Source organism: Giraffa tippelskirchi, chromosome 2, assembly GCF_054371585.1.
Source record: "Giraffa tippelskirchi isolate mGirTip1 chromosome 2, T2T-mGirTip1v1.2.pri, whole genome shotgun sequence".
Classification (NCBI taxonomy): Eukaryota; Metazoa; Chordata; class Mammalia; order Artiodactyla; family Giraffidae; genus Giraffa; species Giraffa tippelskirchi.
In genome coordinates, this window is record NC_137276.1 from 206,314,747 (window position 1) to 206,336,967 (window position 22,221).

The window sequence follows — 22,221 nt, forward strand, 5'->3', positions numbered from 1 at the left end:
TTGGCTCTGGATTTCAAATCACAGGAGTTCTTAAATCTTAATTAGCTCGGCAAGCCGACAGCCCCCAGGTAAAAAAGAAAACCTGAAAAGTGGAGGCTTGTGTATTACATTGTGTGATTCAGGAAGTCATGCAGGGGAAACATGTAGGTACTCATGCTTCTTCATCACTGTCATAAAGTAGTTCCCGCCAGTTTTTCTAAACTCTAACATGCAGTGTAAAATCAGTGCAAATTAAGAAGCTGTTGGAGTAAAAATGAATTAAATGGAACTGTGGTAAAAGGCCTCCTAGAATGAAGGGTGTCATGAAGGTAAATATAGAAATGGGTAGGTTTGCTGAAGAACCCATTGATACACAGAGGCAAACATTTGTAGCAGGTACATCTTTATAGCCAGGTAAAAGGCACCTGTGTGTGTATCAAAGAATGGATATTTACTTGACTAAAAGGACCGAACTTTTACTTTTCTCTTTAGTCACTGTGGTAACTCTAGGATTTAAGTTTTTTTTCAATACAATTTGATAAATTTACATCCTTGGAAATAGGATGCAATCCTGGGATCATCCTAGGGGAATACCAATTGCAGCCTTAAACTTGGTGAAGGAGGCTAGAGGAAGACAAAAGGGTAAACTGCAAAAATAACTATTTCTTGGGAGAGCAGCAATTATTGGATCAACAATATGAAATGCATAAAGTTATAGTTTATCTTGCTTTCCATCTTCCCCACTCTAAAAATAATACCATGTGCAATCTTAAAGAGGCTTATTCTGAAGACTGGCTTATTTTCATCAGTGAATGATTTTACAGGGTGAAATACTAAGAAGCGTTTTAAGATTGTATTCTCTTCATACGTTGCTCCTGATATACAAAATATATCATTTCTAAAAGTCAAGGTTTTTATGTAATAGACTTGGTTCCCCAGTAGAATGAACTTTTCCTGAAAGCCCTGTATATAATTGAGTTTTCTTTCATGTCTTTAAAGCTTTTTAAAATTCATGAATTTTCTTATCATTTTGCAGCAAAGCAAAAGTATTTCCAAATCCTTTTTGAATTTTGTGTTTAATATTAACATATTAAAAATGTCACTGAAATAGATGGAGTGGAATAAATCTTACATATGAAAGTATTTGATTTTCGAGGCATTTTTCATGTGACAAATGGGTCAGTTATTCCTATGAAATCAGTTCCGTTACCTGTCACAGAGCTCTCTAGATTGTCCGTACTGGATCCAGGTGTCTGCTCTAGCGCTCGCAGGGGTCTGGGGATTTCTAAAGCTTCCTCTTCATCATCAGCATCATCGTCTGGAACATCTGTTTCTAAATCGGAAATCAAGGCTCCAGACATGTAACCTAACGGTGGAACTGGGGGCTGCGGAGGTTGATTATTGCTTTGAACATGCCTGGGATTCAAACGGGAAGAAAAAAAAAGAAGAATGGATTAGCATTTCACAAAATTGTAATTAGAATTAAACAGCATGCGATGGTAACTTATTTCGTCTTCTCCCTTTCCTTTAACTAATTTTGGAGCTTACTGTGCTGTTTTTACATTTCAGCAGAGACAATGGGCTATGCGTATATGACTTGCCAAAACTATAACAACAATATAGATCAGCACATTCTTTTATGGGTATTTATGGGATGATACACAGAGAAAACGCACAGTCCCAGCATTTTTTGCTCAAATATATCACACAAAGGAGAACAGGAATATTCGTCACAAATATCTATTTAAATCTGATTTTTTCTTTTTTTGGTCCAAAAAGTACATAATTATGTTCCCAGTTTCCTGTAGAAGTTCTACTAAGCCTATGTAACCCATGTCACCTGCTGACCCTTATGAAGAAAAGATATCACAGGAAAACCTAATGCAAACACCCTCTCCCTCCAACCAGCCCATCCCCTGCTCTACCAGGCTTTTTTCCTGCATAATCTTCCAGGAATCAGGCTGGCAGTTGTTTCCACTTTAATATAGTGTAGGGGAGGAATGGCTACTTTGTATCCTGGCTACTTATTTTTGCATCTGTTTTACCATGCTGCTGCGGTTAAGTCGCCTCAGTCAGACCGACTCTGTGCATCCCTATGACTGTAGCTGGCCAGGCTCCTCTGTCCATGGGATTCTCCAGGCAAGAATACTAGAATGGGTTGTCATGCCCTCCCCCAGGGGATCTTCCCAACCCAGGGATCGAACTCGCATCTTTTATGTCTCCTGCATTGGCAGGAAGGTTCTTTACCACTAGTGCCACCTGGGAAGCCCCATCAAAGTCTTAAATACCTCAAAGGCAGAAGGCGCCTCAAAGGCAGAAGGCACCTCAAAGGCACCTTAGCACTGTGCATTTAGAATATCAGGTATGCCAAACAAACCAGCTGCAACGAGTGGGTAACTCTAATCCTAACCTTGTGAAGTAGACACAATTTGTATTACCATCTCTCCTTCAGAATTTAGAAAAGTGAAGTTCAAATTTAAGCGACTTAAGTTTCAACTGACATGGCTAGCAAAATGCACAGCTGGACCCTAGAGTCCAGTTGGCTTGTTTTGTGACTACTTAGGAGTTTTTTCCTAAACCATAAAATGCTGAAGGAAAGCAAGCCTGTTATTTGTTACTGTCATTAAAGAGGGAATATGGTGTCTGTTTAGAAAACATTTTTCTTTTTGGCCTCGGTACAAATTGCTTAAAAGACCACCAGTGGAAAGTCTTTGCTGTTCCAGCAGTTTGGACTCAGCATTTTCACTGCTGAGGGCCCGAGTTCAATCCCTGGTCAGGGAGCTAAGATCCCGCAAGCCATGGGACATAGCATTCAAGACCACTGCAATTAAGGATATATAATATTTATAAGTGTGTTATGCCCTTCATGGGTCAATATGAACAGATTCCTTGGAGGGGAAGCCCAGAATTATTATTTGAAAATATTCCTCCTGTGATGTCCCGGTGCAGCCCAGATGCAGGCACTGCCACTTCAGTAGGGTAAGCTGCTGTACGAGCACATGGAACCTTCTGTCCATGAGATCCTTGGACCTCCTATATGGGGAGTCAGTGTGACATTCGGTGGCATGGTTAGACTGAATGGAAGCACACTCAGAGAGAGAAGCAGAGTCAGCTCTGTGGGTACCTGGGACAGGTGGAGATGAACTGTTCACTCCTTCAGCAAGTGACTATGGAGCACTTACTAAGAGTGGAAAGACAACTCAGACAACTGAGCAGTGAACAACTCAGGTGAAAACCCATGCCCTCTAAATAATAACAGCTACGAAGTGGCTAGATACTAAGTACTATACAAGTACAAACTCACTACTTCTTCCAAAAACTAAGATGTGAAATAAAGAATTTGACCTTGCCCAAAGAGAACTGAAATGTCTGCCTTGATCTCCTAAGAGGTAATCTCTAAGCTCTAGAATGTCCCATCGGATAAAATGTCTTTGATTACCTGGAGGCCAGAGGCTCTTCCAGAAAGTCTAACAATATGACCTATGATGGGGACTTGGAGTCATACAATATCAGCTCACCTTCAGGAAGGGTCAGAAATTGGGTCAGCCATTCAGGCAGTCAACCGCATCTGGGTGAAAGACCCCCAATAAACACTCTGAAACTCAAGGCTCATGTGAACTTCCCTGGTTGACAATACTCCACTCATATTGTCACTTGGGGTTGCTGGGACATTATGCTTTCCACGACTAAACTGGGAAAGGACCAACAGGAGACCCACCTTTGGAATTTTCTAGCTTTTTCCCATGCATTTCTTCTCTTGGCTGATTTTCATTTCTATCTTTTCATTATAATAAACTATAACTTTGAAAATTACAGTTTTCAGTGAGTTCTGTGGGTCATGCTAGTGAATTCTTAAACCTGGGGGTAATCTTGGGGACTCTCCAAACTTGTACATAATGTCAGAAGTGAGGGTGGTCTTGGAGGGACGGTTCTCTCAGTTTGTGGATGAGTCAGTTACTATGAATTACCACTGTCATTTACAAATGGAGGCGTGAAGCACAGAAGTGTTAAGCAAGTTGCCTGTTGTCACACAGCTAGTAAGGAGTGGCCATGATCCAACCTTGGCTGACCCTAGTCAAACGCCAGACCAAGCAATCAGAATATCTGGGGGTGGGGGCTATATATCCAGGTTTTCCAGATGATTCCAAAATGCAGGCAGAGTTGACAATCCCTGAGCTAGAATCTGTGCTTTAAATGATTAAGCTTCAGGGCTTCATTTAATTAACTTGAAGGAAATTCTTTGGCTCTTAAAGCAGCTGGCTTCAGCTTTAATAGTGTTTTAGAAAGCAGGCTGATGAAAAACAGTACTTTTTAAGAGTAAATTGTCTTTGACCTTTGAAAAAACATCTGATGATTGAGAAAATGTTCAAGAACCTCTGGTTCTAAGAACCTATGTTTGTAATAAGCTTTAAGTGATATTCTGGGTTTTAGTATCTCTTTGTATATTTAGTTATATATTTAGAAATAACTAGTTAACACTGAGAATAAGATTTGTCTCATTATCAGCTTATTTCAGTAACTAAAACTATCAAAAAAGAAGCTAATGGTATTTTGTGAAAATTTAACTTCAAACACAGGACATAAATAAACGGGTATGTACATAATCAGAGGTATGTCACTGACCTAATCGGATGTCACTGAGATTTCATTTTCAAGAGTCAAACTCATATGTTACTATTTGGGAAAAGGGAGAGTAAATAAGAAAAAATAATTGTACAAAATTGTGAGAGTCAATCCCACTATTCGTGTATTTTCATAGGATACATAAGTAGACAGTCATCTATATCTTATGAAAGTTTATGAATCTATTAGGAAAACAAGGAATTTGTATTTGTAAGGTATTACTCTAAGGGCTTCCTAGGTGGAGCAAGTGATAAAGAATCTGCCTTCCAATGCAGGAGACAGAAGAGACACGTGTACCATCGCTGGGTTGGGAAGATCCTCTGGAGTAGGAAAAGGCAACCCACTCCAGTATTCTTGTCTGGAAAATTCCATGGACAAAAGAGCCCGGTGGGCTACAGCTCATGGGGCCGCAAAGAGTCAGACATGACTGAGTAACCGAACAGATACACTCACACAGTGTATTCTAAGGCCTTTTTAGGGATGCATTTACTGTATTAATATTGTTGCTTTTTTCTGTCTCATTTAATTCAACCCAGAAAAGGTCTTTTAATAACTGATACTAACCATATGTGATTTGCAGAAGCTTACATTTACATATTCACAACCACATACAGAATTAATCATAGGCACTTTGAAGACTCCAAAAAGAGTCCTTCATTATGGGGCTGGAAGTGAGTTCAAGGAGAAGCTAATTGAAGCTAACTGTACATAAGAAAAGATTCTGGCATAGCCAAAAGCACTAGAGCCTGAAATTCAGCAGATCCTGAATTCTTGCTCCAGTTCACTCTAATCAGTTGTGTGACTTTGGTCAAATTATTTAACATTTATTCAGTCAATTTCCTTTATCAAGATGATTACAGAGTTGTACCAAAGTATTTCTAACTCCAGCTGCAGATTTCAATGAGACTCTCTGGTGAATATAATATTCAAGAATGTTTCCCCTATCTGTGTGTTGAAAGCATGGGTCCCCTGAACGAATAAGGACGATTACCATGTTTGCTTTGCTATATCAAACTGATAGGCCCTTGTCAACTCATCCAGGTGAGCTTGCAGCATGGGCTGCATCTCTTCCCGTGGGGAGGGAGTAAGAGTTGCTGTGGACTGCTGTCCAAAGGAAATAGCAGGAGAAGAAGCCACGCCTCGGACAGGAGGTGTTGGGACACGATCATCATCTTCTTCCAGTTCATCTTCCATACCCTGGTGTAAATAAGTTTGAACTGGTAATGGTGGGCACCAGCTATCACTATCGTAGCTGAAATTAAATGAAAAAAAGAAAACGCATTACACATAGGCATACACACACAGTTACACTGGCAATGAATGGCAACCACAGTAACATCTAAGATGTTCTCTCAGTTCACTTCTGCCTGATTTCTAGTTGTTGGCACTATTATAGTAAATCACCTGTAGTAAATCATTAGACATTATCTTAATTTCTAATCATAAGTACATCTGTTATCTCAAAATCTCAATTTATTCTTAAAACATCTTATCAGCTAATTGTTACCCCACAGTTACAAAAGGCAATAATTTCCCAACAAAGGTATTCACATGGAAAAAAACCAAGTTGCTAACTACGGGCAATTAATGAACTTAGTGCTTGGAGATTTAACTACTTTCTTCTCTCATTCATCCTTGTGCACCAAAAGAATATGCCAATATTTATCTAAGAAGTTTGATAATTTTATTGACTCTTAGTCTAAGTCCATGCCAACATTACATTCCATGTGACATGTCAATCATTAAGACTTTGTGCTACAAAATGCATTCAATAACTTTTCAACTATCCTAATTTTCTTTATTTTTTCATTAGAAACTGATGTTGTGTATCTCAACATCTAAAATCTATAAAACAGAAGTTGAAAACCTAATCCTATAAAATATATATTAAAAAGAAAAATAACAATTTTTAAATAGACTCTGTTTTACGGATTCTGGCTGGGGAATATGGAAAATCAACCCAAAATGTTTTAATTGTGACACAAAATCAGTAGCATTTTTGTTTACACCTTACCCACAGTGCTATTATTTTCATACATCAGATAGATCTCAATGTACTTTAAAAGAAAACTTAACGGTAAAATAAGAAATTTTATTTTATACTTATATCTAATAAAAATAATATTAGATGTAACTGTTCTGAAAAGTCAACCTCTGAAATACCTCCCAAGTCTCTATTCGACACTTTACCTCTACTGCCATGATCATAAATCAGTCTCCTTCTGATGTGAACCAGTCCATTAGATTTCCTAGCTCCTGGGATGGCATCTTCAACCCTTCTATCTTCCATATAGGCAATTGGATTATATTTCTAAAATCTTCATTCACATCATACCTATGCTTAAATTATTCCGTGATATTGCTAATGTAAGCAAAGTTCAAACTCATTAGTGGGGATTAAAAGACACTTCCCCATCTCATGAGCCTATTATTTTAGTTTAATTTCCCATTATTTTCCAACACCAGCCTACTCGATAATTTTTTCAAATCTCTGGGTCTGTATATGACTATTCTCAAATCATCTGACTGTGAGCTCCTGTGTCTCCTTCAAGGTTCAATTCAAGTGTCTTTAGTTCTGTGAGCCTTCTCTGTCCCCACCATAAGGAACTGATTACAACTTGATAATACTTATACTGTGCAATCTCCATATTATACTGAAATTATTTATTTCATGTCTCTTTTCCCCCACTATTCTGTGAGATCCAAACTCAAGAACTTCGCAGTTCTCAACTTTGCATTTCCAGAGCCTACTACTGTATCCAGCATATAGAAGATTATCTACATTAAAGAAATAAAAAATGAATGAATATTACAAATGTATATATCTAGTCTTGATGTCCCTTACAAACCAGCAACTTGTAAATGTCCAGATGATTTCTGAATAGCTTTACTTGAGTGTCTTTCTACTTATCCTGTTTGAAAATGTATTTATCAAGAAACTATACATGGATGCTTTATTTATAATTGCTGAAAACCTGGAAGCAACAAAGATATCTTTCAAGAGGTGAATGAATATATAACTCATGGCATATCCAGATAGCGGAATATTACTCAATGCTAAAAACAAATATACTATCAAGCCATGCATCATAAGACATGGAGGAAAATTAAATGCATATTATCAAGTGAAATAAGTAAATCTGAAAAGACTATATACTTTATGATTCCAACTATATGATATTTTGGAAAAAGCAAAACTATGAAGACAGTAAAAAGATAAGTGGGTGCCAGAGGTTAAGGGGAGTGAGGGATGAACAGACTGGGCAAAGAGGATTTTTGCAACAGTGAAACTATGTTGCATGATACTGCAATGATGGTATACATGCTCGTATACCTTCATCCAACTGTTCTTTGTACATCTGCACACAGAATGTACAATACCAAGAGTGAACTGTAATGTAAACCATGACTGTTGGGTGATAGTTATGTGGCAATATAGTTTTATCAGTTTAACAAATGTACCACTTTGGTAGGAGATGTTGATACTGGCAAAGGTTGTGAATGTATGGGGACACAGGGAATTGGAAAATTATGTATTTTTTTGCTCAGTTTTGCAGCTAAACTAAAACAGATCTAAACAATAAAGTGTACGTAAAACTCCTGAATTTATCATCCTTTTGTTTGATAATCATCTGTCAGGTAGCCAGATCTTTTTATAGAGCATACAATCCAGTGGGACAGGCTGATAAGAAGCAAACAATCAAAGATACCAAGTATTAAAGGAATAGAGCAGGGAGGTTGAAACCAGTTTGGGGGTTAGGCAGGGCTATGCTGACCCTCAGAAATGGGGATATTCTAAGCAACACATGAGTGGGCCCAGAGGAAGGGAAAATATAAAGTATTCAAAGAACTCAATTTTCTAACTGGTAAGAATTGGCAAGTAAAGAAGGTTGGTTATAGATGAGGCGGGTTGTGCTAGATCACAAAGTGCTTCATCAGTCCTGAGAAAGAGTTTGGAATTTTGCCTATGGGTGATGGACTGTCACTGAGAGGTTTTATACAGAGTGTGATGACATTTTGACTGTTCAGTTTTCATCTCTCGTTGAGGGTACCTAAATAATCTTCTATCTCAATGAGCTGCAAACTGAAGACATTGTTTCAGAAGTCCTATATAGTGTGATAGGAATATCGCTTCTGAAATCTTTTACATTTTAGTATCAGGCACACTTTAATGTGTTACAAATAACAATTTCTGTATATTAGAAAATATCATTGGTTATATTCATATTCTCATTTTTTTGATTATTAAGTAGTAATATGACCTGAAAAAATAAATTTCTCTAAAATTATGGCATTAAAAAATATGTCTTATATACTGGGGATCACAGATTTCATTCAAAGAAGAGAATCTGTGGTGTAAAAGTTTGTAACCTTCTATCCCAGTACCCTGCTTATTTAACTTATATGCAGAGTATATCATGTGCAATGCCAGGCTGGATGAAGCAGAAGCTGGAAACAAGATTGCTGGGAGAAATATCAAAGCCTCAGATATGCAGATGACACCACACTTATGGCATAAAGTGAATAAGAACTAAAGAGCCTCTTGATGAAAGTGAAAGTGGAGAGTGAAAAGCTGCCTTAAAACTCAACATTCAGAAAACTAAGATCATGGCATCTGGTCCCATCACTTCATGGCAAATAGATGGGGAAACAACGGAAACAGTGAGAGACTTTTTTTGGGGTGCTCCAAAATCACTGCAGATGGTGACGGCAGCCATGAAATTAAAAGACGCTTGCTCCCTGGAAGAAAAGCTATGACCAACCTAGAAAGCATATTAAAAAGCAGAGACATTACTTTGCCAACAAAGGTCCATCTAGTCAAAGCTATGGTTTTTCCAGTAGTCATGTATGGATGTGAGAGTTGGACTATAAAGAAAGCTGAGTGCTGAAGAATTGATGCTTTTGAACTGGGGTGTTGGAGAAGACTCTTGAGAGTCCCTCGAGCTGTAAGGAGTTCCAACCAGTCCATCCTAAAGGAAATCAGTGCTGAATATTCTTTGAAAGGACTGATGTTGAAGCTGAAACTCCAATACTTTGGCCACCTGATGCCAAAGAAGAACAGACTCATTGGAAAAGACCCTGATGCTGGGAAAGATTGAAGGCAGGAGGAGAAGGGGATGACAGAAGGTGAGATGGTTGGATGGCATCACCAACGCAATGGACGTAAGTTTGAGTAGGCTCCAGGAGTTGGTGATGGACAGGGAAGCCTGGTGTGCTGCAGTCTATGGGGTTGGACAATTACTGCAAAGAGTCACACATTACTGAGTGACTGAACTGAACTGAACTGAAATGTTATATTATTAATTCAAACAAAAACACGTATAAGAAACCTAATTTTTTAAAACTGCCCATTTTCAGGAGGGAATGGGCATCCTGTTATATTTCATCAATAGTTATAATTAAATTTATTCCATAAATCTTGTTACAAAACAGTACAATTTCATTCTATGAACTAGTACATGGACTTTCCTCGCTTACAACCGCTATTGCCAGGAATGTCGTACCCCTGAGCAAAGAACATTTAAAGAATATTCAATCTTTCAAATGGAAGTAGTCAAGTATCTCCTAAAATTTCCCTTCTTCATAAGTAGTATGCCATCCTTCCAGTAATTTAAAGGGAACACATATATGCAGTGAACATACATGTAGAATATATGAGAAGGAATAAGTATATATATATGTATATATATATATAATGTGTTCAGATAGCACAGAAAAAATTGTAATTAGTTATGCTCCACTCATTTTTTATTATCCAAATACCATCAAGCAAAGGAGACCCTAACCATATAAATGTGATTTTTAACATTATACAATTACATTACATAATCCACTAAATGATTAAAAAATATTTTAATTGCTATTCTATTTAACTAGAATGAGCATTTATCATCAATTGTTCCAAGTCTTTGCTGCAAAGATATTCTATTACTAGACCAGGAGTGAGCAAATTCTGTCCCCCTGTGGAACATAAAACTAAGAAAAAAGCATGGATTCATCTCGGTTGTTTGTGCAAGAAGTGGAGAATAAGCGGGATGGGGAATACAAGACAGTTTAGGTGAAGAACATGAGAGAATAGATGAAAGAAATTTGGGACACGGTGCAAAGCGTACAACGGGGAGAACTGGGTATCACCTCTGAGGTATTCGTTTCTTAATTCATTCTAGAACACCAGATACTTAGGTTTCCTGTGGTTTCTGAAGAAGAGCAAGAAAGTAACAGATGACTCTATGAATGTTTATGAAAACCAAGCATTTTTAGCTCTGTTTTTAGAGTTTCTTTCACATTCATAGATGTGTATCTTACTTGAGTGATGGAAATTCAACTTTTTCTTGCCATAACATAAAAATACTGTGCAAATGATTCTAATGCCAATCCAAAGGTCTTTTGGCCAACCTTTCCTAGATAAGCTTTTGTTCTTTGACTTATTGTCAGTGAAATATGAGGCATCATATTATCTGTCTTGCCTGGTGAATAATGAGCAGGATGACAACAAATCAATGTTGCATGTGAACTAACTTGTGAAAAGGCCAGATACAAACACCGAATTACTAATAAAAATACAATAAAGTTCACCACCTAGAAAAGCCTGCCAATTTCTGATTGCTATAGCCAAACAAAGCATCAGTTTTCTAGTGCATTACTATAGAATTCTTCCTAGTATCCCATGATTACATTAAAATACATTATATTTATAGCTGAGAATAATTACATTTTGATACATTTTGCCTAGCTGAGAGAGGCATATTGATGAGAGAGAACATTTACCACTGTTGATATAGTATTGAATTAACCAATTATTTTCTATTTGGGCAGTGATTTGATAACTTTTGATATTTAATATTGTGAAGGGAAAATGGCTCAAGAAAGGCTTAGAAAGAAAATTGATGTTCTCTAGATTTCCCTGGTGCCACAGTGGATAAGAAACCACCTGCCAGTGCAGGGGACATAGGTTAGATCCCTGGCCCAGGAAGATCCCACCTACATGCCACAGAGCATTAAGCCCATGTGCCACAACCACTGAGCCTGAGCTCTGGAGTTCAGCAGTGGCAACTACTGAAGCCCATGCACTTGCAGACTACGTTCCCCAACAAGAGAAGTCACCTCTCTGAGAAGCCTGTGCATTGCATCAAAGAGTAGCCCTCACTTGCTGCAACTAGAGAAAGCCTACGCAAAGCAACCAAGACCTAGCACAGCAAAAAAGAGAGAAAGAGAGAGAGAAAGAGAGGGAGAAAGAAAGAAAACTGATGATATCTAAGCCCTTAGAAACAAAATTAAACACTGTAATAAAGCAAGAGACAATCTTCTCAAGATTGTGATTATCCTGGGCTAGATATATTTCCAAAATGTATCTCTCTCTCTCTCCATCTTGCTGCATTGCTTTATTTCCTTATCATTTTCATGGTATTTTCTAGTCTATTGCAATATCCCCTACATTCTCTACCTGCCTTGGCCTCATGTTCTCCAATCTACCTTCTATATCCAAAGATCAGAATTCCTGTAAGACATACAAAACTTCAAAACTGGCCTCCTGTCACTTTCTCAGATTATCTTCTACCTTGTGCATTTGTTTCAAACTCAGTAAACCTCACACAATAGCTACAAAATGCAGAAAGATATAGACAAGCAATTAGAATGCAATGTGATGAGGATTACAATAGAGAGGTAAGCTTACTTAATAATGCAAATAAAGGAAAGGGAGGTAACCCTGACTAGAATAGGGTTGGATTGCAAAGGAGGAGTTGGAGAAATACTAAAGGAAAACTAATGGGACTATTCCCTCCCCCCCCCATCTTTTATTTCTACTTATTGCCTTTGGCTGGGGAACTTTCTCTCCACCTGCACAGCAAATGCTGACATTAGTAACATTTTGTTGTAGCCATTGGTTAGCAATCAGTTCTGATCTGGAGACTACTTTATGTTAGGGACTAGGTGGTTGTTGTTTAGTTGCTAAATCGTATCCAACTTTTTTGCAATCCCATGGACTGTACTCTTCCAAACTCTTCTGTCTATGGGATTCTCCAGGCAAGAATATTGGAATGGGTTGCCATTTCCTTCACCAGGGGGTCTTCCCAAACCCGGGATTGAACCCGTGTCTCCTTCTTGGCAAGTGGATTCTTTACCACTGAGCCATCAGGGAAGCACTCATGTTAGGAACTACTTCTCACTGTCTTTATCCTTTCTGCCTCTGGCTAACAGCCTGGCATCCAACAGCCACCCAACTCTGGGTACTGCTGCTGCTAAGTCACTTCAGCCATGTCCGACTCTGTGCGACCCCATAGACGGCAGCCAACCAGGCTCCGCGATCCCTGGGATTCTCCAGGCAAGAGCACTGGAGTGGGTTGTCATTTCCTTCTCCAATGCGTGAAAGTGAAAAGAGAAACTCTGGGTATTATTATTCGTGAATAAGTGATTCAAGATTCTTCTTGAAACTCAGCTTCCATAGGCTTGCCCCAGCCTTATTTGGCATACATGATTACCCCTTTCTGTACGCAACTTATTATTTTGTACACGTGCTTAGCTAGGGCTTCCCATACAAAATTGTGTGTGTGTGAATTTTGGTTTCTACCTCCCACTGCTGTGAGTTTCCTGAATCAGGGATCAGATTCTCCTTATTAATTGTGTTTTTGTTTCTTTTCTTTCATATTCCTTTTTATTTCTTTATTTTTAAATTGGCAGAAAATTGCTTTACAATTTTGTGTTGGTTTTTGCCATAAAACAATGTGAATCAGTCATAATTATATATGACCCCACTAGGTTATCACAGAGTGCCAGGCTGGGCTCCCTGTGTTATTTAGCAACTTGCCATTAACTATTTCACACATGATAGTGTATACAAGTCAGTGCTACTTTCTCAATTCGTCCTACCCTCATCTTCCCCTACTGTGTCCACAAGTGCATTCTCTACTAGGCTCATCAGGACCATTTCTCTAGATTCCATACATATGCATTAATAGATTATATCTGTTCTTCTCTTTCTGACTTACTTTACTTTAAATAAGAGGCTTTAGGTTCATCCACCTCACTACAAGTGCTTTTGTTCCTTTCATCTCTTCTGCTTTCCTTCCTGGCACTGGGCTTAATAGTTCTTATATATTTGAAAAAAATGTGTGTTGAATAAGTTCTCTATTATGATATATTAAAACAATAAAACAAAATTTACATAGCAACATAAGAAGTACAATTGCTGAATCTTTGATTATCAGAAATAAAAATGATTAAAAACAGAAAGGTGACTTCTAAAGTTTTTGTTGTTGGTATTTCAAGAAAACTTTAAATCTGCATAGGTCAAATCAAGACATAAAAAATTCCATAAACGCTCTTCTGTAAATTATTCAATGTTAATATCATGAATAACACAGCATAAATATAGAAAATATTTAAAAATATTTTTTCAGTATTATAATGTTTTCACATCAGAAAATACAAAACTAATAATATAACAAGAAACGGACAAAGTCATCTCAAATATACTAATTAGGATACCAAATTACTTACAAGTTTTATGTTATCTGAGTTCATGACTGTATAAATATTTAACAGCATTACTTTTCTCTCCTCAGTTTATAAGTTCAATTTGATTATTTTCTAACTACAGCCTTTAAAATGCATATTTTTAAGCCCTGTTATAATATTTTCTTGTGAAATGCACATCTCTGTTCCCTGCTCTCCTGCTCAGGAATTGTGTCACACTAACATAATTTGTTATTGATATATGTTACATAAGATCATGCACAAAGTTTTATTCTTAAAATAGTCAGAGAAAAGGGTATGTTTTTAACTTCCTATTTCAGATGTGAACTTTCAAAAATGAGAAAAGGAAAGACATACCCATTTGAATGTAGATTTCCAAAGAATAGCAAGGAGAGATAAGAAAGCCTTCCTCAGCAATCAATGCAAAGAAATAGAGGAAAACAACAGAATGGAAAAGACTAGAGATCTTTTCAAGAAAATTAGAGCTACCAAGGGAACATTTTGTGCAAAGATGGGCTGAATAAAGGACAGAAATGGTAGGGACCTAACAGAAGCAGAAGATATTAAGAAGAGGTGGTAAGAATACACAGAAGAATTGTACAAAAAAGTTCTTCACGACCCAGGCAATCACGATGGTGTGATCACTCACCTAGAGCCAGACATCCTGGAATGTGAAGTCCAAGCATCACTACAAACAAAGCTAGTGGAGGTGATGGAATTCCAGTTGAGCTATTTCAAATCCTGAAAAATGACGCTGTGAAAGTGCTGCACTTGATATGCCAGCAAATCTGGAAAACTCAGCAGTGGCCACAGGACTGGAAAAGGTCAGTTTTCATTCCAATCCCAAAGAAAGGCAATGCCAAAGAATGCTCAAACTACCACACAATTGCACTCATCTCACACGCTAGTAAAGTAATGCTCAAAATTCTCCAAGCCAGGCTTCAGCAATATGTGAACCGTGAACTTGCAGATGTTCAAGCTGGTTTTAGAAAAGGCAGAGAACCAGAGATCAAATTGCCAACATCTGCTGGATCATCAAAAAAGCAACAGAGTTCTAGAAAAACATCTATTACTGCTTCATTGACTATGCCAAAGCCTTTGACTGTGTGGAACACAATAAACTGTGGAAAATCCTGAAAGAGATGGGAATACCAGACCATCTGACCTGCCTCTTGAGAAACCTGTATGCAGGTCAGGAAGCAACAGTGAGAACTGGACATGGAACAACAGACTGGTTCCAAATAGGAAAAGGAGTGCATCAAGGCTGTATATTGTCACCCTGCTTATTTAACTTATATGTAGAGTACATCATGAGAAACGCTGGGCTGGATGAAGCACAAGCTGGAATCAGGACTACTGGAAGAAATATCAATACCCTCAGATATGCAGATGACACCACCCTTATGGAAGAAAGTGAAGAGGAACTAAAGAGCCTCTTGATGAAAGTGAAAGTGGAGAGTGAAAAAGTTGGCTTAAAGCTCAAGATCATGGCATCTGGTTCCATCACTTCATGGCAGATAGATGGGGAAACAGTGGAAACAGTGGCTGACTTTATTTTTCTGGGCTGCAAAATCACTGTAGATGGTGACTGCAGCTATGAAATTAAAAGATGCTTGCTTCTTGAAAGAAAAGTTATGACCAACCTAGACAGTATATTAAAAAGCAGAGACATTACTTTGCAACAAAGGTCTGTCTAGTCAAGGCTATGGTTCTTCCAGTGGTTATGTGATGTGAGAGTTGGACTATAAAGAAAGCTGAGCACTGAAGAATTGATGCTTTTGAACTGTGGTGTTGGAGAAGACTCTTGAGAGTCCCATGGACTGCAAGGAGATCCAACCAGTTTATCATAAAGGAGACCAGTCCTGGGGGTTCATTTGAAGGAGTGATGTTGAAGCTGAAACTCCAATACTTTGGCCACCTGATATGAAGAGCTGACTCATTGGAAAAGACCCTGATGCTGGGAAAGATTGAGGGCAGGAGGAGAAGGGGACGAGAGAGGATGAGATGGTTGGATGGTATCATCAACTCGATGGCCATGGGTTTGGGTGGACTCTGGGAGTTGGCGATGGACGTGGAGGCCTGGCATGCTGCGGTTCATGGGGTCACAAAGAGTCAGACACGATTGAGCGACTGAACTGAACTGAAAATAAAAATACAGCTCTTATATGGGAACTCTAATCTCATGGAAGCAAATGTAGCCTTTTGGAGGGAAAGAAAGATACAGAGAAAAAATATGGAGATATGATTAGGTATGGGCCTCCCTGGTGGCTCAGTGGTAAAGAATCCACCTGCCTATGCAGGAATATGGGTTCCATCCGGACATCAGGAAGATCCCTTGGAGAAGTAGATGTCAAGGTACTCCAAGGCTCTTGTCTGGAAAATCCCATGGAGAGAGAAGCCTAGTGGGCTACAGTCCATGGGGGTTGCAAAAACAATTGGATACGACTTAGACACTAAACAACAACAACAAAGTTTATGTATATATATATGCATCTCCATCTTTATGTGAGATATATATGTATATATATTATGTAACTGAAAAAGAAAAGGTAAATGGAATCTTTTTTAGGAAGTAGACGTGATAGACAAATTTCTAGTTAGGAAAATTAATCTGGAAACCTCAAAGACAACAGTAGTATAAAAAGAAAAGGAGATGGAGAAAAAATTACAGGCATGTGCACAGGATCTTTAAGTAAAACAAGATAGGAAATAAAATCATTGTTTAAATAAACAGATATTTTAATGTCTAAATACTTCTAAATAAAGGAACATTTGGAAATAAACTGCCTCTATTCTATACTTTTCAGTTTCAGTCAAAAGCAGTGGGTGACCTAGGAACTGTGAGGAAGACAGAGCACTTAAAATTAGTAAAGAGTATCAACATTTTTCTACCTTAAAATCAATTAACACTTCAACAGAGGAAAACAAACTAACGCTTGTGAGATGTTTGGGAAAGAATAAGGAAACTGGTCACATTTAAAGACCCTTCAAGGAAATTTTCTATCTTAAAAAAGGTTTGTTACAGAGTGTGCATTGACTTGAACCTCTCTTATTGTTCTGACCCCTAAATTCCCATCAAAGCTGATGATTAAAGTTCTACACACTGGCCAGATCCCTACAATTATCCCATTGTGATGGAGCTGAACAGTGGGCACCCTGCTATGGCCAGACATCAAGTCATTAGAGAAATGTGAGGGATGATGAAGAAGGTTATTTTAATTTCCTTTTCAGCCCTTCTCAGGAGTGCTTCTTTAGTTCACAGAGCTCTGGGTTACTTGCTTTCAAACTAACAAGCAATATTATAAATGGAGGCTGCATTATCATGATTGCAGACAATCTAAGGCACTTGACAGCCAAGGATTCGAGGTCCTCAATATGTGCCGTGTTGTATTTATCAGCTAAAAAAATATAGATGCAGCAAATAATAAAAGGGGAGGGGGACAAGGAAAGGCTGGCAAGGGGGCAGGAAAAACAGTAAGAGAACACAGCATCAAGACAAAAATGCATAAAAGAGACAGCAGTATCGCCCTGGTCATTTTGTTGGTAGATGAAACATTTTTACCCATTTTCTTGCTGTTCCACTGCATAATGCTCCAGCTCTGTACCCGGAAGAGGCTGGACTGGGGGAGGAGGTAGTGGAACATTGGCCCAGGCCGATCCATTGTTTTTCTGTGGTTTAGAAGAGTTTTTATTTTTCTTCTTTTTTCCACCTTTCCCACCTGAAAGTAATAATATATTTATTCAGACATACCGAATATCAGAAGAAATGGAGTACATCAGATGGGAAGATGTATTTCTGTTTTCAAAACACCAGACTCAGTATGTTACAGTTGTTAAAAGCTATAAACAATGAAATGATATGATCAGGAAAACATTTTTATAAATCACTCAAAATGATATTGTTTCTTTCACAACGCATTAGTTGCAGGGCTGAATACACAAAAAACATGGTTGCAGTGGCAAAAGCACATTTATTGATTTATTCACATTTGCTGTCTCCACGTTTTCATTGTTAGATGAAATAATGGGCCATAACAAATTCTTTAAAATGTCAGATTTTAGTGCGTTTATAATGCTCTTTTGCATAATCTGTCTCAGTGGAAAAATGCAGTGTCTAAGGATACAGGCTAAACTTTTCCATTAGAATTTACTCATTTAATTAATCCAGGAGAGTAACAGTTTTCTCTCAAAAGTAACTTATAAAAATCAATCAACTATAATCTGGAGGATACTTGTAAATCTTTCACAATGATATGTTTTTTAGAATTTTTAACTAATGAATGGCACAATTATTTTTGCATATAGTGAGTGGTTCCCGATGTCTAAGTATAACATATCTTAAAATACCAAATATGGGGGAAATTAATGGAAATATAGTAATCAATTTCAGTATTATTGTAATACAAATGAATTCATGCACAAAATATGAGCAGAAAGTAACTTGGCAGCATATGAGCCATATCTGGGATTACCAGAGCTTAATGAAATAGAAAAGTAAAGTTTTTCATTTGTTCAATGCAGTACTTTTTACTGCTCCAAATTAAATACATCAAGTTTCTTCCTAAATGGACTACAGCTGGATGCAGAAATGTGTACTTCTTGAGCAAAAGATGTTTCAGGGGAATGCAGGTAACTTCTGTCATTCCTATGGCAGTCAATGGCTATGTTTTTTTAAAAAATGGTATTGACCCGTTAAACTATATCTTTCTGGAACTAAAAGTTATGAGCATCAAATATTCATAGCAGGACTATCTAACAATAGAGATATCACTAGAAATTTGCCTCAACTCCTTTCTTCTATCAATTAATTGGCATCAGCCAATTCAGAAAACTGTAGAATTTAACAATAACTTTAAGTGCCAGAAAGTGATGAAACTGTAAACTAGATATATACCCTATTGCTAATTATGAAATTGTGTCTGTTTTCTAGGTCATGTGTACATATACACACACAGAAAGGAGCATCCCTGAAAACTAAGTGCTTTCACCCTTCCTTTCACTTTTTATCTTTGGCACAAAAAGTATTAAGAGAAAGGAGAGCAGGTAAATTCTAGTTTGAGAATAAGAGTTGAATCTCTGGGCTTGAAACTAGTTTCTCACTTACTTGATAAGTTACTCAATAGATATCACCTCAATTTCCACACATGTAAAAAAGATATAAAGTTACTACTTGTTTGGGTTATTTTGAGTATTATAAGAGATAACCATATAAAGGGTTCACAATGTACAGAATGTTCAATAAATGGCAGTCATTACCACTCTCTTCCATTCCTCCAGCTCAGCACAAACTCAAGTCTGCCTGTTTACAAAGCCATTCCACACCCAACTCCTCCAGCCCCAATGAGGATCCCAGAAATAGTCTGAGGCTTAGGATAAAAATAATCAACCTGATTGATTAAAGTTTGCAATTTTTGTGTTAAAGGTAGGTGAGGCTTAACCCTTTGTCTCCTGATAACCCACCAAAGTCATAAACAAAGATTGTATCTTTCTTGGTATTTTCAGAACTATGTCTCACTACTTAGAAGAACAGGGTGGGCATGTGTTCTTTGTAATTTTTCCCTGTTGTACCTCTTATTCCTTATATATTTATATGCGGACCTCCCCACACACACACTTTTTACAGAACTTTTAGAACTGTTATATGATCTCCTCCAGACCTGAGTGACACAAATAGGGAAGTTTTTACATCTCCATTTTATAGATGGGAAAATAGAGGTTCTTTCTGCATTTGTGCATATTCACATAGTAAGAGAACAAACAATTTAGAATGCAGCAGCTTTAGTGGAAATTACAATTTCTGCAGCTCTGAATCCAGCTCTGTTGAAATCCTTCTCCAAGTCAAGAAAGTCATTACCACCTCTTACTAACAACTGAGTTAAAAATGTGCTGGGGAAGCAGAGCTGATTCACAGAGGGAATTTGTGAGGCTCTCCGTCCAATGTCCACTTTCCCCTCTTCGGGGGAAATTTCTGCTTTTTCCTTGTGAGTACTTTTGGTAAGACTATCAATCAGCATGCTTTGTCTTCTCTAGAAAGAGGTTAAGAGCTGGGTGCCAAGCATAACAGTGCCATATGATACAAGCTAAGGAAATTAAATTCTCTGAGATCCATATCTTGAGCTACGTGAACACAGTTTGTTGCTGTTACTTGCAACCTATGATCCTCAAGCATTTTAAGGTGAGAACTGTCTGCATTATGTATTTAGTCATCACATATTTTGATGACTTGCAGACATATTTGACCCATTTCTCTTCCAGTTAAAATGTAAATATTTGAATTTACATTTATTTATGCTGAAAAAATGATTTCTATGTGAATAAAATTGTGAAAACAGCTCATTTTCAAATTAAATTCAGTCTTTTAAAAATACTAGCATATAAAAATATTTAGTTATTACTATTGATGCTTGGAGAAGGAAATGGCAACCCACTCCAGTAATCTTGCCTGGAGAATCCCAGGGACTGAGGAGCCTGGCAGGTTACAGTCTATGGGGTTGCAAGAGTCGGACACGACTGAGTGACTAAGCATACACGCACTACTGATGCTGCTGCTGCTAAAGTCGCTTCAGTCGTGTCTGATTCTTTGCGACCCCCTGGACTGTAGCCTGTCAGGCTCCTCAGTCCATGGGATTCTCTAGGCAAGAATATTGGAGTGGATTCCCATTTTCCTCCTCCAGTGCAATCTTCTTGACCCAGGGATTGAAACTGTGTTTCCTGCGGCTCCTGCACTGCAAGTATATTCTTTACTGCTGAGCCATCGGGGAAGCCCTGTCACTACTGATATTGTGCTATATATTTGTGCATATATATAAAATTATGATTACAGAGATTATTTTGAAAAAAATCTGAGTTTTATATTTTTAATGGTTGGTCTTTTTAAGAGGAGTGCTAAGAACTTATATATTGAATAAATTATTATATGAGTGCTTCAAAGGGTGAGAAATTCACTCAATTCAGGAATGTCCAATTTTGTTTATTACCATGATTATTTTAAACTGCTTTCATTAGCACTGTGCACAAATTAAGAAAATCTTATGATTCAATATCCGTAGGGCAGTCTGATCTTAAATGTAGGCTTTAGAATACATATCTATAATTATAAGAATAAAAAGAACTCTAATATTAAATTCAATTTGACTAAACTAAGAAGAGAACAATCACGTCAGTCTTGTCTCTTAAAGAAAGCTTTCTATCACCGATTTAAGTAATTTTGTATTCAAATGTAGATGAAGTAGTTAATATAAATCATAGATATATATAAATGTCACTCAAGAGATTAATGGATTCAAAAATGTAGTAAGCACTATTGTGAATCATGTTCTACTTAGAATTACTCAAAAGGTAACTTTTGAGTAATTCTAAAGACTCAATGGTAATCAACATATAAGAATATTTAATGATGGATTCACAGAAGACCTTTTACAATCCATGACTTATAGTATATAGACTTCTAAAATATATATATTGATTGAGACTTGGCATATTTTGAATGATATAAGCCTAGAATAAATTAATTTTTAAATTATTCAGTACAATTATAGGACTCATAATAAATAAATGACAGTACAAATGACATTTAAGGTTTTAAAAAAAATTCCTCTATGTTATAAGGCCAGTTTAAATTTGTAACAGATGTTTAAAATTTTCTGGATTCTATAATGTATCCAATTCTACCAATAGGTAAGGAGAGCAAATGGCTCATTTTGGAGGGAAGAGAGAACATTAACATTTTCAGACTGAAAGGGTTCTATCTCTAAGGAAAAATCATTTGTAAATGTTACCCTAATGATGTAAAAGAGTTAACTATTTATGGCCTTGATACCTCATAACCTGTGACATATCTCAATACACTATAATCCTTCACTAAGTAACTGAGGTTAAAAAACTTCATAAAAACAAATAGCATATCAATAATATAAACAAAATAAGAAAATAAAGTCATGGTATCAATTAGAAATGAGTAGAAAAAGTCATCAGTCATACACAATGTACAAATTAGAATGTCTACAAGGATCTCCTCATTTTAGAGATGAGGATCCTTGGGCCTAGAGATCACTGATATTCATTATGATAGGTACATATTTCTTTCCAGTAAAATGTGTTTTTCCATACATGTGCTATTTAATACCTGCATTATGGATTGTTGGT

General features: G+C 37.3%; 1 protein-coding gene across 2 annotated transcripts in view; it reads right to left on the reverse strand.

The window, feature by feature from the left end:
- ROBO2 (roundabout guidance receptor 2) overlaps positions 1 to 22,221 on the reverse strand; it is a 642,112-nt gene that overhangs the window by 23,386 nt on the left and 596,505 nt on the right. For both annotated transcript variants that reach the window (XM_081552579.1, XM_081552570.1), the window contains 3 exons: positions 17,639 to 17,795; positions 5,594 to 5,854; positions 1,190 to 1,395 (listed from right to left, as the gene is read on the reverse strand). In XM_081552579.1, the coding sequence (XP_081408705.1) occupies positions 1,190 to 1,395; positions 5,594 to 5,854; positions 17,639 to 17,795 (624 nt within the window). The remainder of the gene's footprint in view (positions 1 to 1,189; positions 1,396 to 5,593; positions 5,855 to 17,638; positions 17,796 to 22,221) is intronic.